The following is a 23,777-nucleotide window of genomic DNA, read 5'->3' as shown; positions in this document are numbered from 1 at the left end:
CCCACCAATATGCAGCACGATACCACTGCGTCCTCCGTTAACACATGCTATGAGCACATACAAGTCGCTTAATCTCCTTGAGCCTCAGTTTACTTAGTTTTGGAATCAAGCGACCAAGACTAAAAGACTTTTAAGATCTCTTTCAGCTCCAAATTCCATAATGCTGTATTTCCCCCTCTTTAATTTTGAATCCTGTTGAGGGAATTTTTCATCCCTGGGGGTTTCCTCATATATTTTCACATTTCCCTTTAGAGACCAAATGATTCAGATTGTGCCAGAATTGAAAACTGGAGAAGATGCCAGATTATCTCAAAAGTTGATCTGGGACAGTCTTCTATAGCCCTAGAAACCAATGAGTGTATCTTTGGCAATTTCCTGCTACCTTTTAGTGCCCCCTCATTCTTTTCTTATATTCCCAGCCTAGAAAACATGCTATCGCAGCAAAGCCTGGACGAAAGGACTAATGTTGGAAAATTCTCGGCACAGTGATAGCCACTTAGTACCTCCCATTATGTCAGCAGTGAGTACTCTGTCTGCACTCTATTAATACAAATTCAGAATGGGCAGTTGCCTTTCTAAGTGCAAACTGACTGCATGGGCAAAATATGGAGGATCAAAAGACTGGTTCACATAAATGAAATTTTCTACAGGTTTCTGCAACACAGTGCAACCAAGTGCCAGGCCTCACCCGCTTATCAGACCAAATAGGTTGAATATCTAATTACATGAAAGAAAACAAAGCAAAATGCCAAGGGAAAATGTGGAAGAAAGCTCAGAATTACTGTCACTATGCAGACACACCTCTGCGATAGGACATATATCCCTCGGAACCATGCTTGTACCTAATCATTAAGACTTCTGCAAGCATCTGCTAGAGTCCCTAGATGGTGACACATGTGCTCATGAGAAAATCCTGTCCCTCGGCCACTCCCCCTCACTGCTCCACCTCTTCTCTCTCGACTAAAGTTTCTGACCAGGGACCAAACAATACCACCACCTCCCACCAAATGTCCTTCTCTTCGATGGCTTGACGCGGGGAGGCCTCAAGACGACCAAGTTGCAGCGTGTTTTGGGAAGTGGAAGGAGTTTGCTCTCCTCTTTGAATTACACATGGTTAGATTTTCCAAAGCAGTGCTGGCCGTGGACCAACGTTTCAGAGTTTTAACAAACTTCTCCCTCTAGTTTTACTTAAAGAGCCTCCCCCTCCTCCTGCTGCCTCCACAGCACTCAGGATGAAAAACAAAACCAGTAACAGACGCTCAGCATGAGTTAGAACTTGCCTCTCTCTTCCAATGACCAAGTGTGTTGGAGTTCAAGTCATCATGCTTGGCTTTCTCCTGCCTAAAGGTCACTTCTCTCAGTCCCCATGCTTGCTCACCAACGTTTGTCAGCCATGCTTGAATTCCAACTTAAGCTCAAGCAGGACCTCTACTATAATACAGAAAGTCGAGGCAGTAAGATGCATTGCTAAATTCCAGAAATGTAGAGATGGGGTAGCCCCAGCTCTGTAGGGGCAGGGGGTTTTTTTGTTTTGTTTTTTTAATCTGTTTTGTTCTTTGCTAAAGCACCAGCACCCAAAACACTGCCCGTAATACCCCTTTGCAGCTGAATGAATGAATTTTGGTCCCATAAAGCAAGCCATTTGCAGGGACAAAAGCCTGCTTTTTACTTCTCCAATGCAAAGACAGCTCAGCCAGGATGAATGGGGCCAAGGAGCACACTCCCCATGTCTGTCTACACGTTGGCTTTTCAGTCTTCTTTAAAACAAGCTCAGCAAGTATTCCTTCCTGGCAGCTTTGTCATCTTAGACAGTGAGCAGAGTAAGGCGAGTTCCCTTCCAACCCATGCTGAGCCCTCTGCTGCCACCTGCAGAAGCTTATGCAATCTCTCTCAAAGCAGTGACTCCTACTCCTTTTGTATCACACACCTTTTGAGAATCCAATGAAAAATCACAGCAGTTTCCCAGAAGAAAAAAAAAATGTATTGCACCGATACACAAACATAAATTTTGTATAGTATTTCAAGAGATTGAAGAGGCCCCTGGAGACCCACCGTACAACACTAATGGTAGAAGTTGAAGCAAACCAATCTAAAAACCAAGGAGCTGTTTTCTTTCTTATTAAGGAAATGTTCAATCATGCACAAACACTGAGAGAAATGTGTAAGAAACCACCATGGACCCAACAGCGATCCACATTCTGCCATTCTTGCTTCATCCATTCCCCTCCCAACTTTCAAAATGTTTGCTTTTACTAGGATATTTTAAAGCAAACCTGATATCTCCTAATTGTATCTGTAAATACTACAATATATATCAAAGTGATCAGCATGTTTCATTTTTTAACATAACCATTAAACCATGATGGCACCCAACAGAATGAACAAGACTCCCTTCATGTCATCTGGTACTCAGACTGTCAAATTTCCTCTGCCTTGGAAATAATGCTCTGACAAGTGGCTGGCTTGAATCTGGATCCAACCAAGGGCCAGGCATTGGATTGGGTCGATATATTTGTAAAGGTAAGAATTCATTTTCACTGTGTAAGTGGAAGCCATATCAGTGGTCATTTGATGAAATAGGGGAGGGAGGGAAAGTATGCACAGGGGGAGGGCAAGAGATTCAGTTAATGAAAAAGCATACTACAAAAAATTTTTAAATGGGGACTTTTTAGAATTGTTACTTGATCCCTTCAAATCATGAAAATAAAATTAGAGGAGAGTCCAGTTTTCTCTTGACCTCAATGGCCAGTTAAAACTATGAACCCAGTAGGTCAGATTTCATATTTCCTAACTGAGTCATGTGTAGACCACTGACCATTTACATTTGATTTCACTCTCTTTCTCTTCCTTGAGTAGGATAAAATATTATTGATTACATAAAACAGAAACTCTAAAAGTCCTCAGATATACCCCTGCCTGCTCTGTGGGGACCACGCTGGGTCTTTTAGGCTCCCATTCACCTTTTGATACATCAACCCCCGACGATAATGGGTTTACCTGCTGCCTTCCTGGTGCATCCAGCGTTGATGGCTATCACTTGCTGTTTTCTCCACCAAAACCACCTCCATGCCTGAACGCAAGTCAGGACCTGGCACCCCCAAGACTAGCTGAGGAGCCGCATGGCTTATAATTCGCCTGTCTCTGTATTCAAATTGTTGGTGGCAAAGCTTCTGCAACTGACTCTGCTTTGGAGAATGGCTGAGATAAAGAAAATCCCATTAGTGGAGAAACACGTCCGGAGCACTTGGTGTGCTGCAGATCGCAAGTTCCGCTGGCGAGAGGCCAGCTGTGGACCACATTCACTTAGAATGGCGCGGCGTTATCATCAGGACTGCAGCAGTGCTATTTGCCTTGGACTGTCAAGCTGATGTAAAAAGTAGAATTCTGAGTTTATTTTCTAATGGAAATAAATATTTATCCAATATGAGAAATTCATCAGAAAAAAAAAAAAGAAAGAAACTCAAACAGATCCTTTAGTTAAAAGAGGAAAAAGAAATGGGGTGGCGGGGGGCTGTAGAGTGAAAACAGGGAGAAATAAAGGAGTTCTGTTTAACCATGATTGTGTTCATCCTCTATCTACAGAATCCCTGGCAAATAGAATACCATTCTCCAAGTTTTTCAGTCTTCCCTAACAATTCATACAATATCAGAAAATAAAATAATAATATGCTAATGAGTTAAAGGAATCTCTTAAAGGGATTAAGCAGGCTTATTAAACATATTAAACATCACAATGCATTGGCAATTAAATTAATTTATAAACATCTATTAAGCCCCTACTGTGTGTATGGACGAATGTTAAATGTTGAAGTACCAAAACTGTTTAGTTCATATAAACTGCTATAAAGTTTAGCTAATGTCTAAAGGTTAGGGAACATGCAAAGTACTATAGATTCTTTTCATCTCATTGGACATTGACCAGGAAAAAAAATAAAATTAAAAAGGAAGAAACTGCATTTTACTAATTTTTAAAAGACATCAGGGCATCTTACATGCTTATTTATAAGTCCATTCACACATTTATTCAACAAATATTATAAGCTCTGTGCTAAGTTCTCAAGAGGCAAAGTTGGATGAGCTTACTGTTTTCATAGAAAAGATAAACCAGTGAATAAAAAATTAAGCACAGCTAAAACGAGAAGGAACTTCCCACCAATACTTGCAAATACATCAATCAAAAACACAAGAAAAACCAAAATGTGTATGTTGATGTAAACAGAAGCTACTAGTGATGCAAACCCTCAGGAATATTTTTGTCTCTGAAGTAAGCAAATCTAAGACCAGGTAGAAATCGCTAACAGGAATCCCTAGCAACTTTTTACCTGTGTTTCTTCTGTAGTTCCACATTTTTGAAGAGCTCTTCTTCCATTTTCTTTGGCAAACTGTCACCCTCATCAAGGTTCTGAGAAGTTTCCTGCCAGGCATATTTGAGAGGTGTGTGACAAGCCTTCATTCGGAGATGGGCTCTTGCGTGTGAATCTCTATCAAGGTTCAGAAACAAACACAAGTCTAAGAATTCTGATTTATACTCACAGAATTTTCTCAGAGGTGCAGTCTGATTGATCATATCCTGAAGGATATTAGTGGATCTACAGATCATATTTCCAAAATGGTACTTAACATTGCAAACCTACATCTTACTAAAACATAGTTTACATCTTTTTACATAAGGCCATAAATAAAATTCCTCAATCACATAATAAACAGCATTCCTCTTTTGTTATATTTACTCAGAAACAAAAATGGGGCCATGTATTATATTTCAAAAATTATAAGACTAAGTTAAGACTAGTCAATAGTTTAAGAAATTCATAATGAATGTGTAATAAGATATCTCCTTGCCCTATAAGTGGGTCATATAATAATTCTGTCTAGAACAGTACAACCTAGATTACTGGGTTTCATGAAGTTTATTCATTAGCCAATGTTAAAAGAATTTTAATTAACTTAACTTTTCCTCTCAATAGAGAAATCTAAGGAGACTCAAATAGCATCAGCACATACGTGTCAGCTTTTGATAGAGAACAATGTACTAAAACACTAGTAAATAATCATCATTTGAATAAGTGTGCCAGCCTTCTGGCTTCTGATTAAGATGAAGATGTGCACAGAAGCATAGCTACCATACAGAGCTGTTTGTATCATGTTCCAGGCCACTGAAAGGGCACTTTTGCCTCCCGTGGGATCGTGATACTCTACGAGAATTGCTCAGCTGAGGGCGGGATAAATACACAGGCAAAGTGGCAAGTATGTTTTAGTCATCCAAATATGTATAAGTGTAAATAAAGTTCTCTGGGGGAGGCTGTGATTGCCAAGGTCTTGTGATAATTTGATGGGACTATAAGCAATATGAAATTACCAAAATCTTTAGGGACAATTCCTGTGTAAGGGAGCAGATCATATATTTTTCCAATGTAATGGAAGCATTACATGTGGATACGAAGCTGGTGGGTAACAACTCCTCATTCAGAACTGCAGCACAAGCAGCTTCTCCAGTCAAAAAAAAAAAAAAATCTCAGTAACAGTTAAAAAAAAACACTACAGTGCCATCTTGTGTTAAAAATAAAAAACACAACTTTCCCACCAACTCCATTTCTTTGAGGAAAAGAGGGGGGTGGAAAGGTCATGTTTGGCAGGGTATAAACAGTAATTTTTCTCAAAATCCAAAATGTTTCATTTGTTAACTTGGAATTTATCTAGATGCTCTTGGGCTTACAGATTAATGAAGTACAGTCAAGTCATTTTAAAACAGCTATTTTAAATCCATATTGCTTTATTAATTCATTCATTTCATTCATTCATTCCTTCATTCATAAAACTAATCATTCTTTAGTTGGTCATTAATTTCTTTAATATTTGTTAAACATCTATATATTAATACGATAGGTGCAGAGTTCTAGGTGTTGGGGTACAGTGAAGAACAGAACAGATAAGTTATCAGGGGTTCATGGAGCTTACATTCGAGCGGGAAGAAGTGAGAGATAGCAGACAAGTAAATGAATAAATAAACAAGAGGGGCTGGCAGAGCAGCTCAGGTGGTTAGAGCCCGAGCTGTGAACAACAGGGTTGCCAGTTTGATTCCAACATGGGCCAGTGAGCTGCGCCCAAGCTGAGCTGCTGCTGAGCTGCCAATGGGCAGCCAGATGGCTCAGTTCGTTAGAGCGCGTGCTCTTAACAAGGTTGACAGTTCGACTCCCGCGTGGGATGGTGGGCTGTGCCCCGCTGCAACTAGATTGAAAGTTGCAACTGGACTTTGGAGCTGAGCTGTGCCCTCCACAACTAAGACTGAGGGACAACAACTTAACTTGGAGCTGATGAGTCCTGGAAAAACACAATGTTCCCCTTCCCCAATTCCCCAATACTGTTCCCCTCCCCAATTCCCCAATAAAATATTTTAAATAAATAAACAAACAAACAAACAAGACAAAACAAGTGCCGTAAGTGGACTACAACAGAATATTGTGCTAGAACGTGGCTGGCGTGGGGTGGGATCTACTTCAGTAATGGAGTCAGAGAAGGCTTTTCTGAGAGGTAGCGTTTCAGCTGAGAACCTGGACCACGGGAAGATCTGCAGGGAGAGCATTCTGGGCAGAGAAAAGAACGAATGGAAAGGCTCTGAAGCAAGGATCTGTTTGGCTCCTTTGAGGAGCAGAGACACTGGTATGACGGGTACACAGAGAGGGAGGGGAAAGGCAGGAGAGGAGGCTCAGAGGTGGGCAAGGCCTGCCCACAACGCAGCGAGGAAAAGGGAAAGCCCCCCCCCGACCCCCACCCAGAGCTCCATGCTCTGAAAGCCTTTTCTTCCATAAAGCATCAAAGCAGGGGGCAGTGCTCCCAGAGTTTCTTTCCCATTTTGCTTCTTATGGTTTTTATCAGAAACCTTTACATAGAACCCACCTAGCAAAAGAGTTCCTTCCAGATTCATTTTCTAGCCTCTTGCTGTATGGATGTCCCTTCTTACATCATCCCACTTCTCAAGTATGTCAAAATTGCCAAGCAAATGTGTCTAAGAAAGTCCCGGGAAAGTCACTTTGCAATGTGAGATGATTTAGGATCAAGTCATCAGAAATGGTTCAAAGAACTCGTGAAAGTTATCCTGGAAAAGGATAACCCAGTGGGCTGATGAGGGTGAGCTTTGAATATCTGAAGGACTTTTAAGTAGACAAGGAATAGAGCATAGTACAGAGAAACAGATGGAATCATTGGACGGAGATGTTCTAAATAACTATCTCAACATTAAAATGGGCTGTCTTGTGAAATAGTGATCTCCCTGTCACTAGGCGTATTCAAGAAGAGACTGTATCAAAAGGGCCTGCCTGGAATGTGCAGGAGATTCTTGCATTATATTCTGTGTGGACTCCGTCACTTTTACCTCCAGGACTCCCCACTTTGATGAAATCTATGAATCAGAACAATGTGAATCTTGGCTCTCAAAGATGTTCTTTCTTTTTTTTTCCTTACTTTCTGTTTATTTTTTTCCCAAGTACAGCCTAATAATGCAAAGACTAGATGATACATTACTTAGAAGAAGAATGAAAGGGGATGCTGGGAAATTTGTGGCAGTTCCCTAACCATTGAGGAAGATGCCATGGAGGTCAAATCATTCTCTCTGAAAAAGGCCTTCTGGTGCCTTTGTTAATGTCAGGCCATGGGGCCAGATGAATCACTTATCAAACTGATAAAGTCTGGTTCCTAAAAGTTGCTATTCTTATAATTAAGTATAGCAACAGTCTTTTACAAGAGTTTCTATTGATGATATATAAATTAATTTTCACAGTTATTGCAATGGTAATTGATCAGCTATTTTGGGTTTTATAATTTGGAAACTCATTCAGTCATTCCTTCATTTATTCAATAAATAATGACTAAAGTCAGTTACCCTGCTCTTCACAGATGTGCGACAGAGTTTTTGCCCCCTAGGAATTACCAAGTTGGTGGTTGTTTGGGGGGTGGGGTGAGGAGGAAACATTGCTACCTATGATCATTGTCATGATTGAATTCAATGATGAAGAATCCTTTCAAAGATGACGTTGCAAGCTAAGGCATCTCAGGTGGAGAGAATGAATATGTGACTCAGAGGCTTGCAACAGCACATAAATGGAGCACGCCGCATTCTCCATTCCCAGCTGCTGAGCTGCAGCGTGGAGTTCGTGTGGCAGGAATGAAAAATATAGGGTGGAGGCGGGCATGAGGGTACAAATGAGGGTCACTGAAAGGCCTGGACCAGGGTCAGAAGGGCTCAGGATTCCGGACTAAATGTTTTTTCTGTTTGTAGAAGTAGGCATTAAAGAACCGTATAAAAAGCGTTGTGTTTTAGGAAGATAATTATCCATAGATGGAACTTCAGGTGAACTGGAACGAGAAGATGATGGATATAAAAACCAATCAGAAAGCTATATCAGAGATCCAGGACGATAACTGTATATTAACATGTGTCCAACTTGAATCCACATTAGGGAAGAACCTTAATTGTTTCTGAAGTCCACATTTATGGAAACAAAACATGATGGATTTTCTAATAAATGTCTGCAATTTTAAGATGCCAGTCTTTTAAAAATAGTCACATTGTAACAAAACTGCTGAAAGCATATCACTATGATGGTTGAACACTGCAGCTCCAGCTCCAGTATCTATCCTTTTGCCAGGAAACTAGTGCTTCACCTGACATCCGTTTCACAAACTTGGCTTGGGTTCTCTTAATGGGCTCTGTGCTGTTATCAGCTAATGAACTCAGTTCAAATACCAAGCAAGTAGCTTTTCTGGCCACACTGATTACTTACAGAATTTTACTGGAAGCACTTTCCATTGTTAAAACATTGTTTTGCATTTGTTTTTCCTCGGGTTCCATTATTTGCTTCTCTTCTCCAAAAACTGCTACAGGTTTATGCACCGTAAGCTTGGCTCCAGGCACAATGTCACTTTGGACTTCTAAAACAAGAGCTGAGCAGAAACACACGAATTGCCAGGACGTATTAGTTATGATTGCAGAGAACTAGGAATTTGAAAACACACGCTAAAATGAAAATGCAGAAAATTTCCAGTTATTCGGTATAAGAGAACAAGTTCTAAGAGTAACTGATAGTGGTTCTTTAAACTAATAAATTTGATTTCGTTTCATTTCATTTTTGCAGGTATTTTTCTCTCTCAAGTTGTTCTTAGTCAAAAATACTAGAAATAGGTCTTTCCAAAACTAAGTAAGTTTTTGTAAACTCCAACTATTTAAATGGGCTGCATCACTTAGACATATGTCTCTAGATCATTCTCTGGGATCCCCAGGTCATCAGTGAAGGCCCGCAATCCTCTAGAAGACTCATGCAAGGCTTACTATACAGTGGTAACTATATACAAAGGGTCATGTTTTGAATTATAGTAATACTTTCTCTCTGTTGCCTTTCTGTGTATAGCACTTCGTCCTGGTTCCTGTGGCAGCCTTAAGGGAAAGAGGAAGACCATGAGGAGATGAGAAACGTTACATAAGGAAAGCAAAGGTACAAAGATAGTTTTGACTTTCAAGCACAGCACATTGCCATAAGACGATGGCCATGTAAGTCAGGATGACACTGTCATAATTTAGTATTTGTCCACATACCTTTAGCTCTCATTTAGCACATTAAGGGTTTAAACCTTCTCTCAGGGTTGACCTAGAGAAAACCCACCATTTCTGGGCCTGTGGGGGTCTAAGGCAGAAGACAGAGGAAGGCAGGAAAACAGTATAGGGGATCATGTTTCCCCCCTACAGCCTTTATTTCAGGTATCGTAGCTACACCCAGCAAACATCGTGGACGCTGCCCATTTTCAGGACACTGTGACAAGTCATCTCTCAAGCTGCTCTCGCCACGCCACGCCAGTCTGAACTTAGATCTGGTTTCTGGGAGGTGCAGACATGAGCCAGGATCTGCTGAATACCATCCTGGGGGCCTTTCCAGAAATGGTTGCCAAGCAGAGGTCAGAGGTCCTGTAGCAAAGCTTGCAGAGACAGCTACACACCACAACCATGCTTCAGAGGCCAGAGGGAGCAGAGCAGAGGCTGAGGCCAGCAGAAGGCACCACCGACCCACAGCACTGGCTGAGCCAAAAGAATGAACGCCATCACCCAACCATGGACTTCAGCCAGAAAGCAAGAAAGGAACTAAAGTGAAACTCTGGAAACTGGGAAATCCGAAAGCCTTCCTTAAAGGGACTATTCAAATTCTAGATGGGACAAAATTTTAAAATGGCCAAAAATTTGGGATTTCCTTGGTGAGGGTGCGTCATGCAGCTCACAAAAAAGGCCCATTTATTAAAGACAAAATAAACAAATTATGCTTTCTCTGCACATCCAAAATGAAGTGTGAATTAAAATATGCAACTCTGTTAAATATAAAAATTAGTCAAAAGAGCTAAACAGCAAGATGCAGGAGTGAAATATGAGCTGTTTAAGCAAACTTGTAATTTCTTTAAAAAGCCATATCACCAAGTATTTTAGTTTGGCTGTATCTGTTAAAGCACATAATTCCATTACTTACCCTCTATCGTACGTGTACTGCAGAAGGTTTGGATTTTAGAAATATCTGATGCTAAGTTCCTCAGGAAGATGTGCTGCTTCTGCTGAGCAATGGACAGGTCGGGGTCGATCCAGTGTTCTCCACATGAAACATATACCTGTCAAAGAAACGAGCCTCTGGTCTCATACGCAATTATTCACAGCAGCTTTATTTGTAATAGCCACAACTGGAAACAATCAACACGGCCTACAGTCGATGAATAATTAACTTGTTATTCTTCATTTCGCTTATATGTATTACTTAAATGTCCTTAAATAAATACATACTTCTTGCAAGTGAGGCAAAATGGAGATATATGTCTATGTATTGAGAAAGGCTCAGTTAGAGAAAAAAGAAACTCGGTGCTGTCTTTTTCAAGGCCATTCACTGATCATTACACATATACTTTTTATGAGGACCTGGGAAAAACTTTCATAAATTTTTCTTGTTTTTGAACACAGGTTTCTTTTTCTTATATGGACATACTTAATCACCTAACTTCACATTTCCTTCTTCATGTTGGCTGCTCAGAGCGGTGACAGGTTCACTTTTCACAAATATACAGGATCATATAACAATCGCTACTGGCTCCATCTTAGCCTCCTTTCACTCACACTCCCTTTGCCCTGGTGGCCTCATCTACTTGTCTTTAAATTAAATTCATCTTTTGCAGCATATGTTTTAATGCAATCTATCTTAAATTCTTTCTGAAATAACAGTAAATGAGCACTGCAGCAAAAAAAATTATATATATATACACACACACACATACATATATTACACACACACACACATACACACACGTGCGCACACACACGCACATAAATCTTGCAAGTGATGGCATTAATTAGCATTCACAACAAAATCTGCCAGTCTCCAAGAACAACAGACTCCACTCTGTTATGCCGCCTCTGATAGTGGCCATCAGTTCTTCTGCTCAAGGCTCCCTCCAGGGGTCTTTACATTCAGAGCCTGAACTGAGTTCTGATAATATGGTGGGAGCTTGGTTCTCTATTCAAAGAATTTCCAGTATCAGTCAAAGCAGGTGTTCTTTTCAATTTTGATACCCCGAATTCCAGAAATGGGAGGAAAGGCTGAGCTACTAAAGTCCTTCTCAGCTTTCTCCAGCCCCCAAATAGAGTATGTGAAAAGCAAGATACTGGATTTTTTTTTCTTTTTCTGAAAAGAGGATATTACCATTAAGTAAGAAATCATGGAACAACTGCATTTTGAAGCCTCAAAAACAGGAGAGCATCTGCCTCCTTCAGAGCAGGACAGAATTCACAAGCGGTGAATAATTTGGACTTCCCTCGTTCCCGCCTTCACTTTTAAAATGAGAGCATCCGTCTCATTGATTGATGATGGTTAAATGAATTAATTCATATACAGCCCTGAAAATCATGCCTGACACATAGCAAGCTCTCAACAGTTAGTCAGCTGTTAGAATTACTTTCTGATGGTTGCTGAGTTAGGATAATTCAGAGAAAAAACAAGAAGAAAGAGGGTAAATGTTGGAAGTCTTATATTTTAAAACATTTTAGTAGTATTCATATATTAGCATTCCCAGCTTCACATTCATGCCTTTACCAGTTCATCTCTTTGAACGTCTTTCAGGGTAAAGATTTCCTGACCCTTTTCATTGAACAGTCTCCGAGCTGCAGAAGGTAAATTTAAAACCTCGGTACACCTGTAATAAGAGACACAAGAATTGACCCTGCATATAGAAAACTTCCAGCAGAGAAGAGACACCACAAATCAGGGGCCTGGATCATTAATGACAACGCTCTCTGTAGGACTGTGTGTCCAGAGCTGGGCTCTGGAGCCCGTCAGACAGAACCCTGCTGAGTCTCAGTCCCACTTTCCAAGTTGTGGGACATGGGCATTATTTAAATTCTCTAAGACTAAATAAATTACTTACTTGCCAGGGTTGTTGTGAAGATAATGAGCTGATTTTGCAAAGTGCTTAGCACAATGCCAGGCATGATCATAAACAGGTAGACATATCATTACTGAGTTTCCATTTCTCAACATGCCCCACACTTTCCCATTTTCTTGCTCTTCCTTCTACCTAAAATCCTGCCTTGGCTTTTACTGTTGAAGTTCCACTCCCTCTCCGAAGCCTCCAAAGTCACCTCCGTCACCAAGTGGTTCCTCATCTCCCTCCTCCAGAAGTGATCTTTATAGCCCTTTAACTTCCTTTGAAATAGGGGTCTTTTTTTCCAGGTTAAACATTAAACAGTGATCCCCCCACACACACACCCCAAACAAGCGCTGGGCCAGCACTGTGGATATCAAGATGAATGACAGAGCTCCCCTGTTCCCTGAGGAGCTCCCTCGCCAGTCAGAGGGAGAGACAGGTCGGCAACTGAAGTGTAATGTGAAGTAGTGGGTGCTGTTATAGGCACCTGGCCAGGAGCCTGTGCGACACAGAGGAAAAATAATGAATTCCTCCAGGGAAGGCTTGTCTGAGAAGCACTGTTTGGGTTGGGCCTTGACAGATGAATAGGCATTCATCAGGAAGGGTTAGGATCTAGAGCAGTCTTACATGGCTGCCGCTGAGTATATGGACAGGAAGAGGAGCCAGATGAAGTGGGAAAGGAAGATAGGAACTAACTGAAAGCTCTTAGGATGCCACATTAATGAACGTGGCCTCTGTACCATACACAGCAGGATGCCGCTGAAGATATGAGAGCTGAGGTGTGGTGTTATCAGGTCGTCTTTTTAGAAAGTTAACTGTGGGGAAGGTGAAAGCTGGACTGGAGGTGGGAGAGGCTGGAGTCGATATAACCAGTCTAGGTTGGAGGTCAAGAGGTGGAATTGTGGGGAAGAGGAAGTAGAGCTAAAGCAGAGTGATGGGCATTTCCTAAAGAACGCTGCTGCGATCTCCTGCCATGGGAAGAAGGAAAGCGAAAGATTCTTGCTAATATATTTTGCGTTAGAATGTACAGTCCATAGCAAATGAATTAGAAGTGACTTTATGCTCATGAGGAAGACTCAGCTGTATAAAGAATATTTCTCGATTTATTTCCTTAGATGGGAACAAAGCAATTGAGCAGATAATTTAGGCCCTGCGTTTCTCTGAGAGGCCTTAGAAAGAAATCAGCCAGTGGGAACTAAATTTCTGCTTCTCAAGTCACAACTCTGGAAGGCGATGCACCAGTGAGGACTGGGCTGTGTTTCTCACCTGCAGGAGTTGGTGGGATCGGGTAGGAAGGACTGGAAGAGGATAGAGCCGCGGTCACAAGATTTGCATGATTCCCTTTGGGTACTGGCCCCCAAACCCAATTCCTTCTACTTTCCCCAAATTGGTATCTTTACAGGACCCAGCAGCTCCAGCCTAATCTAGGGAGAGTTAGCATCATCATATCTGCTCCCACTCAAAATTTCCTAGGAGAATGTTTGGACTATCGAGTATCCTGTTTTAGAACAGCAAGTGGGGGATTAGGAGGAATGGATGGCTGGTGAGTCTTCTTATTTTGAAACCCTAGCTTTAATAGTGCTAATTTGATTGGCTCATGTAGGTGGATAAGAGCATTGGGGTAAGCTGTTTCCTCTGTGTTTCTCTAATTAGGTCGCATGCCAGTCGATACAAATTGGGAAGAGGAGAGAAAAGAATTGGCTCTTAAGTGCCTAATAAGGAATGTGGACACTGGTGTCTGATTGCCTGGGTTCAAATTCTAGCCCTCTCATGTGATGGCTGCACAACCTTGGAGAAATTACTAAACTTCTCTGAGCCTAATTTGTCCTATCAGTAGAAAACAGACATAGTAGTACTTTTCTAAGAGGGATATTTTACAGAGTAAGTGTGTGAATACCTATAAAGCCTCTGGCATATAAAAATCAGCAACACATTGTTCAAGTGAACCAAGCACTATAAGCGTGTCATGTCTACTCTCTCATTTAATTCTCACACCATTTGTGAGAGGCCCACCTTACAGATGAGGAAACTGAGCCTGGAGATCAAACTCTTACCCAGGGTCACATAACTAGTAAGTAGGACAGCTCAAATTCCACCCTAAATCTCTCTGGGTCTTTCACTACATTCACATGATGTCCTCCTGAGAGGACATCATCCTAGAACAAGAAGGTACTAGATCTACAGAGTTGAGTAGGCAGGCTGCGGTGCTGAGCAAGCAGTTCAGGATTTTTCTGTTATGTGGAGGCAAAGGCATGGGGAACAAAGTCCTCTGCCTCTCACACCAGGAGTTAGGACAGGGAGTCACGAGGACTGCTTGGATGTATAGAGTCCCGGAAGGCAGAGTCTTATATATCTCTGACTTTGCTTTCTCAGATGGGGGTGGAGGAGGCGTGTCGGATGATGCTGGTTCCCTGAGTACTGCATTTCACTACAACCCAGGATGCCCTGAGAGAAAAGGGCAGGGGCAGAGGGTGGGAGCTGTGTTTCCCAGGTCGGCAGAAAGCTGCCGTTTTGCAATAGTGGAGTCTTCCTTCCTCCAATCACTCAGGAGCCTCCCCGCACCCAGGAGCCCCACCACGTCCTCCCAGTCATTTAAAACAGTAACGAAAGGCACAAGACAATATGGATATGTGCTTTCTTCTTTACCTTCTTGCTTTGTATCTCTTTGTTTTTATATCTCTCTCATTTCCCCTCCTCTCCATGTGGCCTTCCCTGACAGCTGCCCGTAGAAAAGTTTTTCTCTCCTTCCTGGTTAGACACATTTTCACTTCTGTACAATTAAATACTGCCCTGTGTGGCTTTCTGTTTCAATAAGCAAACTCTCTTCCCAACAAATTAGGAGTTTCCTGAAAGCAAGGAATATCTTGCCTTTTACAAACAAACAAACAAAATTCTCCTGTGGAACATCCAAGACTGGTTGATACCCACGATATGAACACAACAGATACTGAAAAGAATCAAATTCTTTCTGGCCTGCTTATATTTTGCAAGAAAAGATTGTACCCAGTGCTCTACCTTGAACAGTTATCAAACTCCATGGGAATAATTTTTGTTTTGGTAGGAAAATATTGATCAAAAGAAAATTACAACATTTCACTAATAAGACCTAAGTTAGTGACATTTAAAAACTGGTTTAAAGTAGATAATTACTCTGCCATCAATTCAAGAATAAATCAAAGAAAAGGGCTATAAAACTCTGAAATATATATTTTTAATGGAAATAATATATATTTACAGAGTTGGTCGTTCAGAAGCTAGGAGAAATTGCCTTGAAATTTGAGGAAAATATGTATTAACTAGCACTGGTATCATGGACCGACATAGTTGGTATATTTCACAAATTAAAAACTCTATAGTATCAACTGTTTCTTTATGCAGGTGCATATGTATTTTGTGTTACTAAATTGCACATAGCCATTCAGCATTTGAATGGAAAATACCTTTGCATTTAGGATAGTAACTATTTACCTCTCCAAAAGTTGATGAAATTCAGTCTGGTTTGTTTCTGAATATTTAGTGACACAGCTTTTCACATCCTCTTTCATCTCAGTGTCAACATTTCTGAAACAAATGATGCAAAATTTGATTGGAATGTCAGTCTGTATTGCCAATTATCTTTCAACTTGTTTAAATCTGTGAAAAAATCATGCAGTTTTAATTTATCATGATTTGCCCTAAAATAATCTGCCTTTCTTTTAAAAAATAGGATTTCAAAAACTATCACAATTAAAAATTCAATTTCATGAACATTTATACTAAGAACAATTTATATAAGAAAATATATTTTCAATATTTTAGTCCTCTCTTCTATTAATGCTGAATACTCTGAGATGTGAATTTATCAATTTTGAAGAAAATACAGAGATGATATTATTTTGCCTGGAATGTTTTATTCACATATTGTTCATATTCATACATTTATCCGTGTATTATAGGTTATCACTCCAAACTTAAAAAATTTTTAACTGAAAAATAAAAAATGGTGATCATAGAAAACAGATGCTTAATTATAATATATATCTCTTAAAATTTTCAAGTTAGAAAACTATGAAGTTTATATTTTATGGCCTCAAATTGAGCCTTTCCTCTTACAGTCTCTTAAAACATCACTTACAGAGTTTTCTTTGTTTAACTTAACAGTTCTTAGAGATGAAATTCACCTGTGACACAGAACTGGTCTTTATTTATAGGAATTTGACAATCATTAGCAAGACTACATGACAAGATCTTGGTACTCACTAAGATAACAATCAACTAAGTAATGAGCAAATGCTATCTGATCTTCCTTTGGCTTAGTAGGTGGGGGAATCGACAATACCAACAACAAGTGTTCCTCAAACTGTCAAGAATGAATTATGAAACAACTAAAGGAGAGCATGATATTAAAGCAGGATTTGGTTAAAATGGACCTGTATTTCATTCTAGCCTGATTTTGCTTCTAAAGACACCAAATAGTACTTTTACAAATAAGTCACAGGTGAATGCAAGTAATGTACCCCTACATGTCATCAGCATTTATTTACCCTGGAAGAGAAGATCTTTAACTTGGATATATTAAAAGTAGCACAGCAAGGCTTCCACCTTGCACAAATCTGGGGTACCACTCATCTCGAATACAATGCAAACAGCGGCCTCAGGAGCTGGGCAACATGGCATCCCTGTAATGTTAGCCCAAACTCTTGCCATTTCAACCTTCTGTTACCAGCACTTTACGTACAGCTCTGTGGGGAAAATGCTATTGATGATCCTGTAGGAAACTTTCTGAATCAGCCAAGAAAAATTCAACTATATTTAGTAGAGTTTTAGTGTCAAGTGTATTTAAATTATTTGGGAATAATTAATTCAAGTAGTGAACAAAGTGAATATTTGATTAACTAGGACACGCTGTTCCATGAACATAGACGGCAGAGAGTTGCACACACTCAGCTAGAATAGTTGTCCCAATTAACAAGTCCCTTGAATTATGTTTGGATTACCTGACTGAACCATGCATTTTAAAACATTCATGAGACAAGACAAAATCTGTATATAACTTTAAGCCAGAGTTAAAGATATAAAATAAGGGGGAAAAAACGAATGTACAAAGGGTCAGAAATTATTTGTTAATTTTGGCTGTTAAAAAAATAAAGTCATACACTACTTTAAGGGCATTACCCTCACATTTTACATCTAGCAGAATGAGTTAATTATGAAATGTATGCGTCAAAGATTTCAATTTCAGGCTTGACTTTACTTTGAAGATTAATTTTTTACTTTATCATCTTTACAAGGCAGTTCAGTGGACAGCCGGTCTGAATGTTACTCATTGTTCAGCGATGTATGAAGTATATTTAATCAATGTGAAGAAAGCAATATTAAACTATTATCAGTAGCCTCAAATATTCTAAACATCTCAAAAGAAAGGTCAAGAGGTTATATCACTGCTAATCATATGAGAAACAATGTGTTTAACTCATTCTTTACATCAGAGCTTTGCACTGATCTGATTCTTTTTATCATAAAATATAATGAAAATATAGCAGGTGACTTTTCTCCAGTGTTGGAGAAATACTGACTGCTTTGAGAAGCTTTTATTCCAATCTCACAACATAAATTGAAGTGCAGATCAATATTTTTCTAGAATGATAAACTTTTAAAATGTTATTCCAAGGCAAGGATATAAACTACATGAAGTTATTTTTGAGGACTATATTTATTTGTTAAATATGCCAAAGATATAAATGTAAATAACTATGTAATAATGACCTACATAAATTATAAAATTATATTTAAGAATTATAAAATTATATTTGAGAAGCAATTTATGAATTCAGTTATTGCAAAATACATTAATAAAACTCAAACAAAGAATGTTACACATAGATATTGGCCATAAAACTTTTTTCAGAACTACTGATTTCTAACTCATTATTTTCTTTCATGCCTAGCCTAAATTAGAAGAGTTCAAATTAAGTTCCTGACATAGAAACTAAATGAATCTTAGTATCTAGTTTCATCTCCAAATAGCAACATAAGAGCCCTTTTTAAAACATAAACACAGAATTCTCTCAGAAAAACATCTACAATCAAGAAGGCAAAAATCTGTAGAAATTAGAAAGTGTATTTAAGGAGAAATATGGACAAGTTGTTCTTACTGCATTTTGCATCCAGGTGAGATGTCTGAACTGATTACAATAACGGCTCTGTTTTTACTCTTGTCTCCATTCCGCAAAACTCTGAGTCTTACAGGGATATATTGCTCTGATGTCTTACAGATGGGTTTCTTCATGGAAGGACTATTCGGAACAAGCAGTCCTTCTATTGGCCAATCAAACTCCTTCAGAAAGAAATGACAAAAAAAATCATAATAAATAAGAAGAGTTACCTTTAGATACGAAAAAAAGTAACACACCGCTTATACCTTGAATCTTTCATTCATTCTTCAAACATGTATTGGGCACCTAAGATGTTCCAGACAATTCTAATTAACGTTTTATTTGATTAAAGAGGAAAGATAGTAATTGTTTAAATGTATGTAAAACCTGTGTTGTGTTACAACCTGGAAGATGTATTCCCTTTCAGAGAAACATCACTCTAAAAAAAACAGAACCAAATTAACTTGGAATGCTTTTTGATCAGATATGAAATATATTTAATGAATATGAAGAAAGGAAAAATGTGTGAAAAGTGGTTTTACAATCTGAAATAATATTATCTTAAACTAAATCTATTTGGCAAAGAAGAATATATTTGGAAAACACTCTAAAAAACATAACGAGATGATAGAAGTTAAATTTCAGATGTTTCAGTTTTAGAATCCAGTTAATTTGCATCCATTCATGCATATATTCACTTACTAATTCATGCATTATCCAAATAGTCATTGTTTATTATATTCCAGGCACAGTGCTAGAAACTGGAAATAAAACTATGAATTAAGATAGGATGTTCTTCCTTGAGGAATCTCTAGTGGGTGCTCAGAAAGTTAGCTAGAAATAAACTGGCAATTAAATAGTGTAAGTATAGGGCCGGCCGAGTGGCTCAGTTGGTTAAGAGCTCGCTCAAGAGTTTGAGCTCTGAGCAACAGCGGTTCGAGTCCAGCCTGAGCTGAGCAGCCGCTGAGCTGCCAACAGGTAGCAGGATGGCTCAGCTAAAAAAAAAAAAAAAAAAAAATAGTGTAAGTATAATAGTAACAGGATGAAGTGTGATGGGACCACATAGAAAAAGAACCTAACTCAGAAATACCATGTAACAGACCTGAAGCCTTAGTTGGAGCTACTGCAGGAGGGATAAAATGATGGGCAGTGTATGCATCAGACTTGAGGATTAATAGAACATGACGCTTGAGGGATAAAGGAAGTAAGGATGGCTCCCAGGTTTGGAGCTTGGTGACTGGTATTGCCACTTACAGAAATAGACACACGGCCTTTAGTTTTTGGAAGGAGAGCACATTAAAAAAAAAAAAAAACTAGTACACAAAGTAATAATTTACTAATTTATATTCCCTTGAAAAATTTTTAGAATCTTACAATCATACTGAACAAACACATAGTTCAGGAAAACGTGTTTTAAATAAGTCATAAACAATATCTAAAAGTTGTGAAAACTAAGTATTCTGAAACAGAATCTAATTATAATACTCTAATTTGTGAGATGAGTAACATTAATTACATTCAATTAGGAGAAAAGCAGTATAAATGAATGTTTAAAAACTCATGAGTCAAGTATTTTCAGTCTACTGTTGTTTTTCTTTATATTTTTAATATATCTGCTTAGTAAATGTGTTCATAACAGTGGCATCCAATGAAGCTAACTTATCACACTTCTAAATAAGCAAAATTTGAATTAATGAGAATTTTTTTGTATTCCTGACCTTCACTGAGAACCTTTTACCTGTATGGCATTTAAATCGCAAAGGGCAGACAACAAAGTGTTTTAGATGTGTCTGTTTTTATGAATGGGGCATCACGTGGTTCCTTTCCCTTACTATTGTTATCGAGAAGAAATACGAAACGTGATGACAAACTCACTGTATGTTTGCATTTGGAACTTTCCTGTTGTATAAAGGTGTTATTTAATATGAGGGGTGGCAGAGGAGTGAAATGGCATAACTTCTTCAAGAAGTACGTTTGGGATTGATTTGTAAATCTTCTACAATGGAGACATTAAGCATTCAGAGCAAGTCAACATTTGAACTAGTTTTAGATATAAACTATCAGGAAGCAAGCGTTGGCTAGGTGGGGGAGACAGAGAAAAACAGTCTTCTCATTAAAACATCAGTGTCACACTGAAGTCTTGGTATAAAATAGCTAATCTTTCCCCCTTTCTTTATTTCTGAACATAGAAGGGAAAGGCAAGAGAAATGAGATTCTTCTTTAAACTTAACCTGTGAGAACTTTCAATTCATGTAGTTGGGATATAGAGCTAAGATTTCTTTTTTTCTCAATATCCCAAGCATGCTAGAATTCTAACTAACTTATCTGAACTGAGCTGTCTTAGTCCCTATTTATTTTCAAATCCTTTCACTTCCTAAACTCGTCTGTCAAGTGGTGATGCCTGCAGACATCAGCTTTGGCATCGCTGCAGCATAGCTAACTTCCCACGGCTTCCTTTGCTTTCCAGTTAGGTGAGTGGAGCCCACGGGTCTTCTCTTTTTAATATGAGACATCACAGAAACCCAATGACGAAAACTTACCACGGGTTTCAAAACTTTCAAAATATAGGAGCTATCACGGGCAGTTCTTCCTTTAAGCTACTTTAAATCTTGCTCTAATATTTAAGGGACTTTCACTTTGTCCTTCATAGAAACAGATAAATATGGTGTCAGGATCATGAAGGACAACGGAAAAACACGGATTAAACTGATTGGAGTGCTGCTCCCTCACCCTCCGTTTCTCCATTGGAATTCTCAGGTCCCCATTCATTTCTTCAATGGTTTTCTCCGTGTTCACGCTATTATCAAGGCACAGCTGCATTGGCAGGAGACCCTGATGGGCTGTGGTGTTCCCTTACTTACACTGATAATTCTGCTTTTTCTTTTCTTTTTCACACCTCTCTCATAACCAGAGGCAGTCTGTGCGTTTCTGGGAGTCCAGCTCTTAACCAATGATCGAAATTTCTTAATCAAATTGGCCTTCCTACGTATCCTTTTTTTTTTTTTTGCCTTTTTACTTACAGCAAATTATCACCATCTCTTAATAGATTAATAAAATGTGTACTTTTAACTTTTCTTTGTTTAACAGGTGTCCCTGCAAAAGGGATACATTTTAATTTAGTAATTTAGAAATTTTAAACTCACTGTCCAGTGGCTCATTCCAAAACCTTAAGTCTCTTCAGACTCAGTTTGCAATGATTTTATCCTTGAATATGAAAATCCATTGCTCCTTACCCCTAAGTGATTAGAAGTACTTCTCAATTTACAGTGTTTCCCTCAAGAGGTGAGAAAATAACTTGAGTTCTTAGAAATTATTCCAGTGAATTTAGCCATAGGTGAACCAAAATAATTCATTAATCTTGTGTTTTTAGAAGGTTTTGACATCTTTTTTAAATACTGATATCCTAAGACAGATGAAATGCTATTTGCTCATAAAGCACAGCATCAATTGCCTTCTAGGATGAATAATATTTAACAGTGAAAACAGCATGAAATCAGTTCTCAGAGCAGCTGTCACCACTGAGAGGTAAACAGTTTGAAGTGAATGTAGTCTCCGTCACCACAAAAATCATTCCCATTGTCCATATGTCCCTAAATTCTCCCTTGGTCATTCTATTTTGAAAGGTTTTTGAAAGGTTCTTATCATGGAATCAACAGGAGAATTTGAGTCTCACTCAAGATAGTGTTTCTTAGGTGGTTTTCTTATAGTCAATATTTTGACTTAATTTTCAGGCACATTTAGACAACCAGCCTGGCTAACTTTCCTCATACTGACCTTAGGACTGAATGAACTGGCTCAACAAGTAGCCTTGATTTCTGGGACACAAAACTTTTTCTGTGCGTTTCTTCTTTCTCCCCTCTTTGTCCTCTACTCATCAAGGCTGCCTCCTTCCTTTGCCGGCCCTTCCTTTTTGAAGGCACAGCCTATACTTCTTAAACTGTGAGCTCCACAAAGGTAGAGACCATGTCTGTCTCCTGCCATGTTCTATCTGCATTGCCTAAATAGATACTAAATGATGATGAGATAAGTAGTAAAGTTGGAAAATTGTATCTGGAATAAATTTAATGTATATGATGACAGTGACCAGTGTTCTGAGCCCTCAGTAGGAATCACATGTCTAACTGCAGTTTATTTATAAGGAAGGTCTTCCCAGACAAAATATTAGTTGCATTTAATTATACACACTAACATCATCTTTTTTCTTAAAAATAAATTATGTGGAAATGGGATTGCAAGAAAATACGATTCCTTCAGATAAAATGGATCCAGACTTTAAGTTAAGTAGATTGCATTTCATTTGAATGAGAACTGAGTTCCCTATATAGGCTTCCTCTTCCTCAAACATTTCAAGAGATAACAGAACTCTCAGGCTGTCATTTTGAAAGACATGGTCATTTATCTTACTTTAGCTAATTTAGTGCCTTAGTCATTTCCCTTTGGTTTACAAGTGAAGGTTAGAGTTTTGTTAACTTCTTATCCATTCTGCCCAAAAGCTACTGTTCTGTGTGAATGACTAGAGAAGTTTGGAATCGTCCCATCTTCATCCCTAAGATCATTTAGTTGTCAAATCCCAGACTACTAGCAAAAATTTTTATTTTTCTAAAGGTAAATGTTAAAAGGAATCTGGTTAACTTAGGTTTCCTAATATAATTACCATTCATCATTTAAATCAATTAATTAATTAACTGAATTACTTTACTTGTATACCAAGGTTATAAAAATATAAGCACAATGTCTGTGAAATTTGCAATAATTATAATTTTCTCTCTTTCCCTATATAAGAAAGTACATTACTTATGAGGCATCTCTGTCAGCCCCCAACCCTATTAGGTGGGTGGCAAACTTGATATTCAAACTAGAGGTGTCCCAGTTTCTGCCAATTTGGAAAAGCCTTCCTTTTTTTTTTGCTCTGTATTTTTTTATATATATTCAATCAAATTGAATGTTCAAACTTCTTACCAGAATTGTTGTTTCCTTTCAAGGAAATACCTTCCTTTCTCCTTCCTCAATGTGGCTTCTAGGTATAGGTGAAAGTTCAGTAAACCGTATACCATCAGGAAAAGGGGTCCATGGTCTCTATGTGGGTACTTGTCCTTGATCCTCAGAGGCCCCCTAAGGATGTGCCTCTTGTCCTCCTTGGCTACTGGGCAACCCGCTGGCACCTGCCCACCACCAGATGAGGAATAAGTTACCCTTCCTGCT

The 23,777-nt window shown here is 38.9% G+C and overlaps 1 protein-coding gene across 1 annotated transcript in view; it reads right to left on the bottom strand.

Moving 5' to 3' along the window:
- DCDC1 (doublecortin domain containing 1) overlaps positions 1-23,777 on the bottom strand; it is a 392,688-nt gene that overhangs the window by 46,391 nt on the left and 322,520 nt on the right. The window contains exons 22-28 of the mRNA XM_019650696.1: positions 18,576-18,757; positions 15,910-16,002; positions 12,111-12,210; positions 10,506-10,641; positions 8,781-8,940; positions 4,323-4,481; positions 2,998-3,198 (exon numbers count right to left, since the gene is read on the bottom strand). Of these exons, the coding sequence (XP_019506241.1) occupies positions 2,998-3,198; positions 4,323-4,481; positions 8,781-8,940; positions 10,506-10,641; positions 12,111-12,210; positions 15,910-16,002; positions 18,576-18,757 (1,031 nt within the window). The remainder of the gene's footprint in view (positions 1-2,997; positions 3,199-4,322; positions 4,482-8,780; positions 8,941-10,505; positions 10,642-12,110; positions 12,211-15,909; positions 16,003-18,575; positions 18,758-23,777) is intronic.

Source organism: Hipposideros armiger, unplaced genomic scaffold (genome assembly GCF_001890085.2).
Source record: "Hipposideros armiger isolate ML-2016 unplaced genomic scaffold, ASM189008v1 scaffold_145, whole genome shotgun sequence".
In the NCBI taxonomy this organism is placed as follows: Eukaryota; Metazoa; Chordata; class Mammalia; order Chiroptera; family Hipposideridae; genus Hipposideros; species Hipposideros armiger.
Note: the sequence above shows the minus strand (reverse complement) of the source record. Positions and strands in the feature narration are given on the sequence as shown.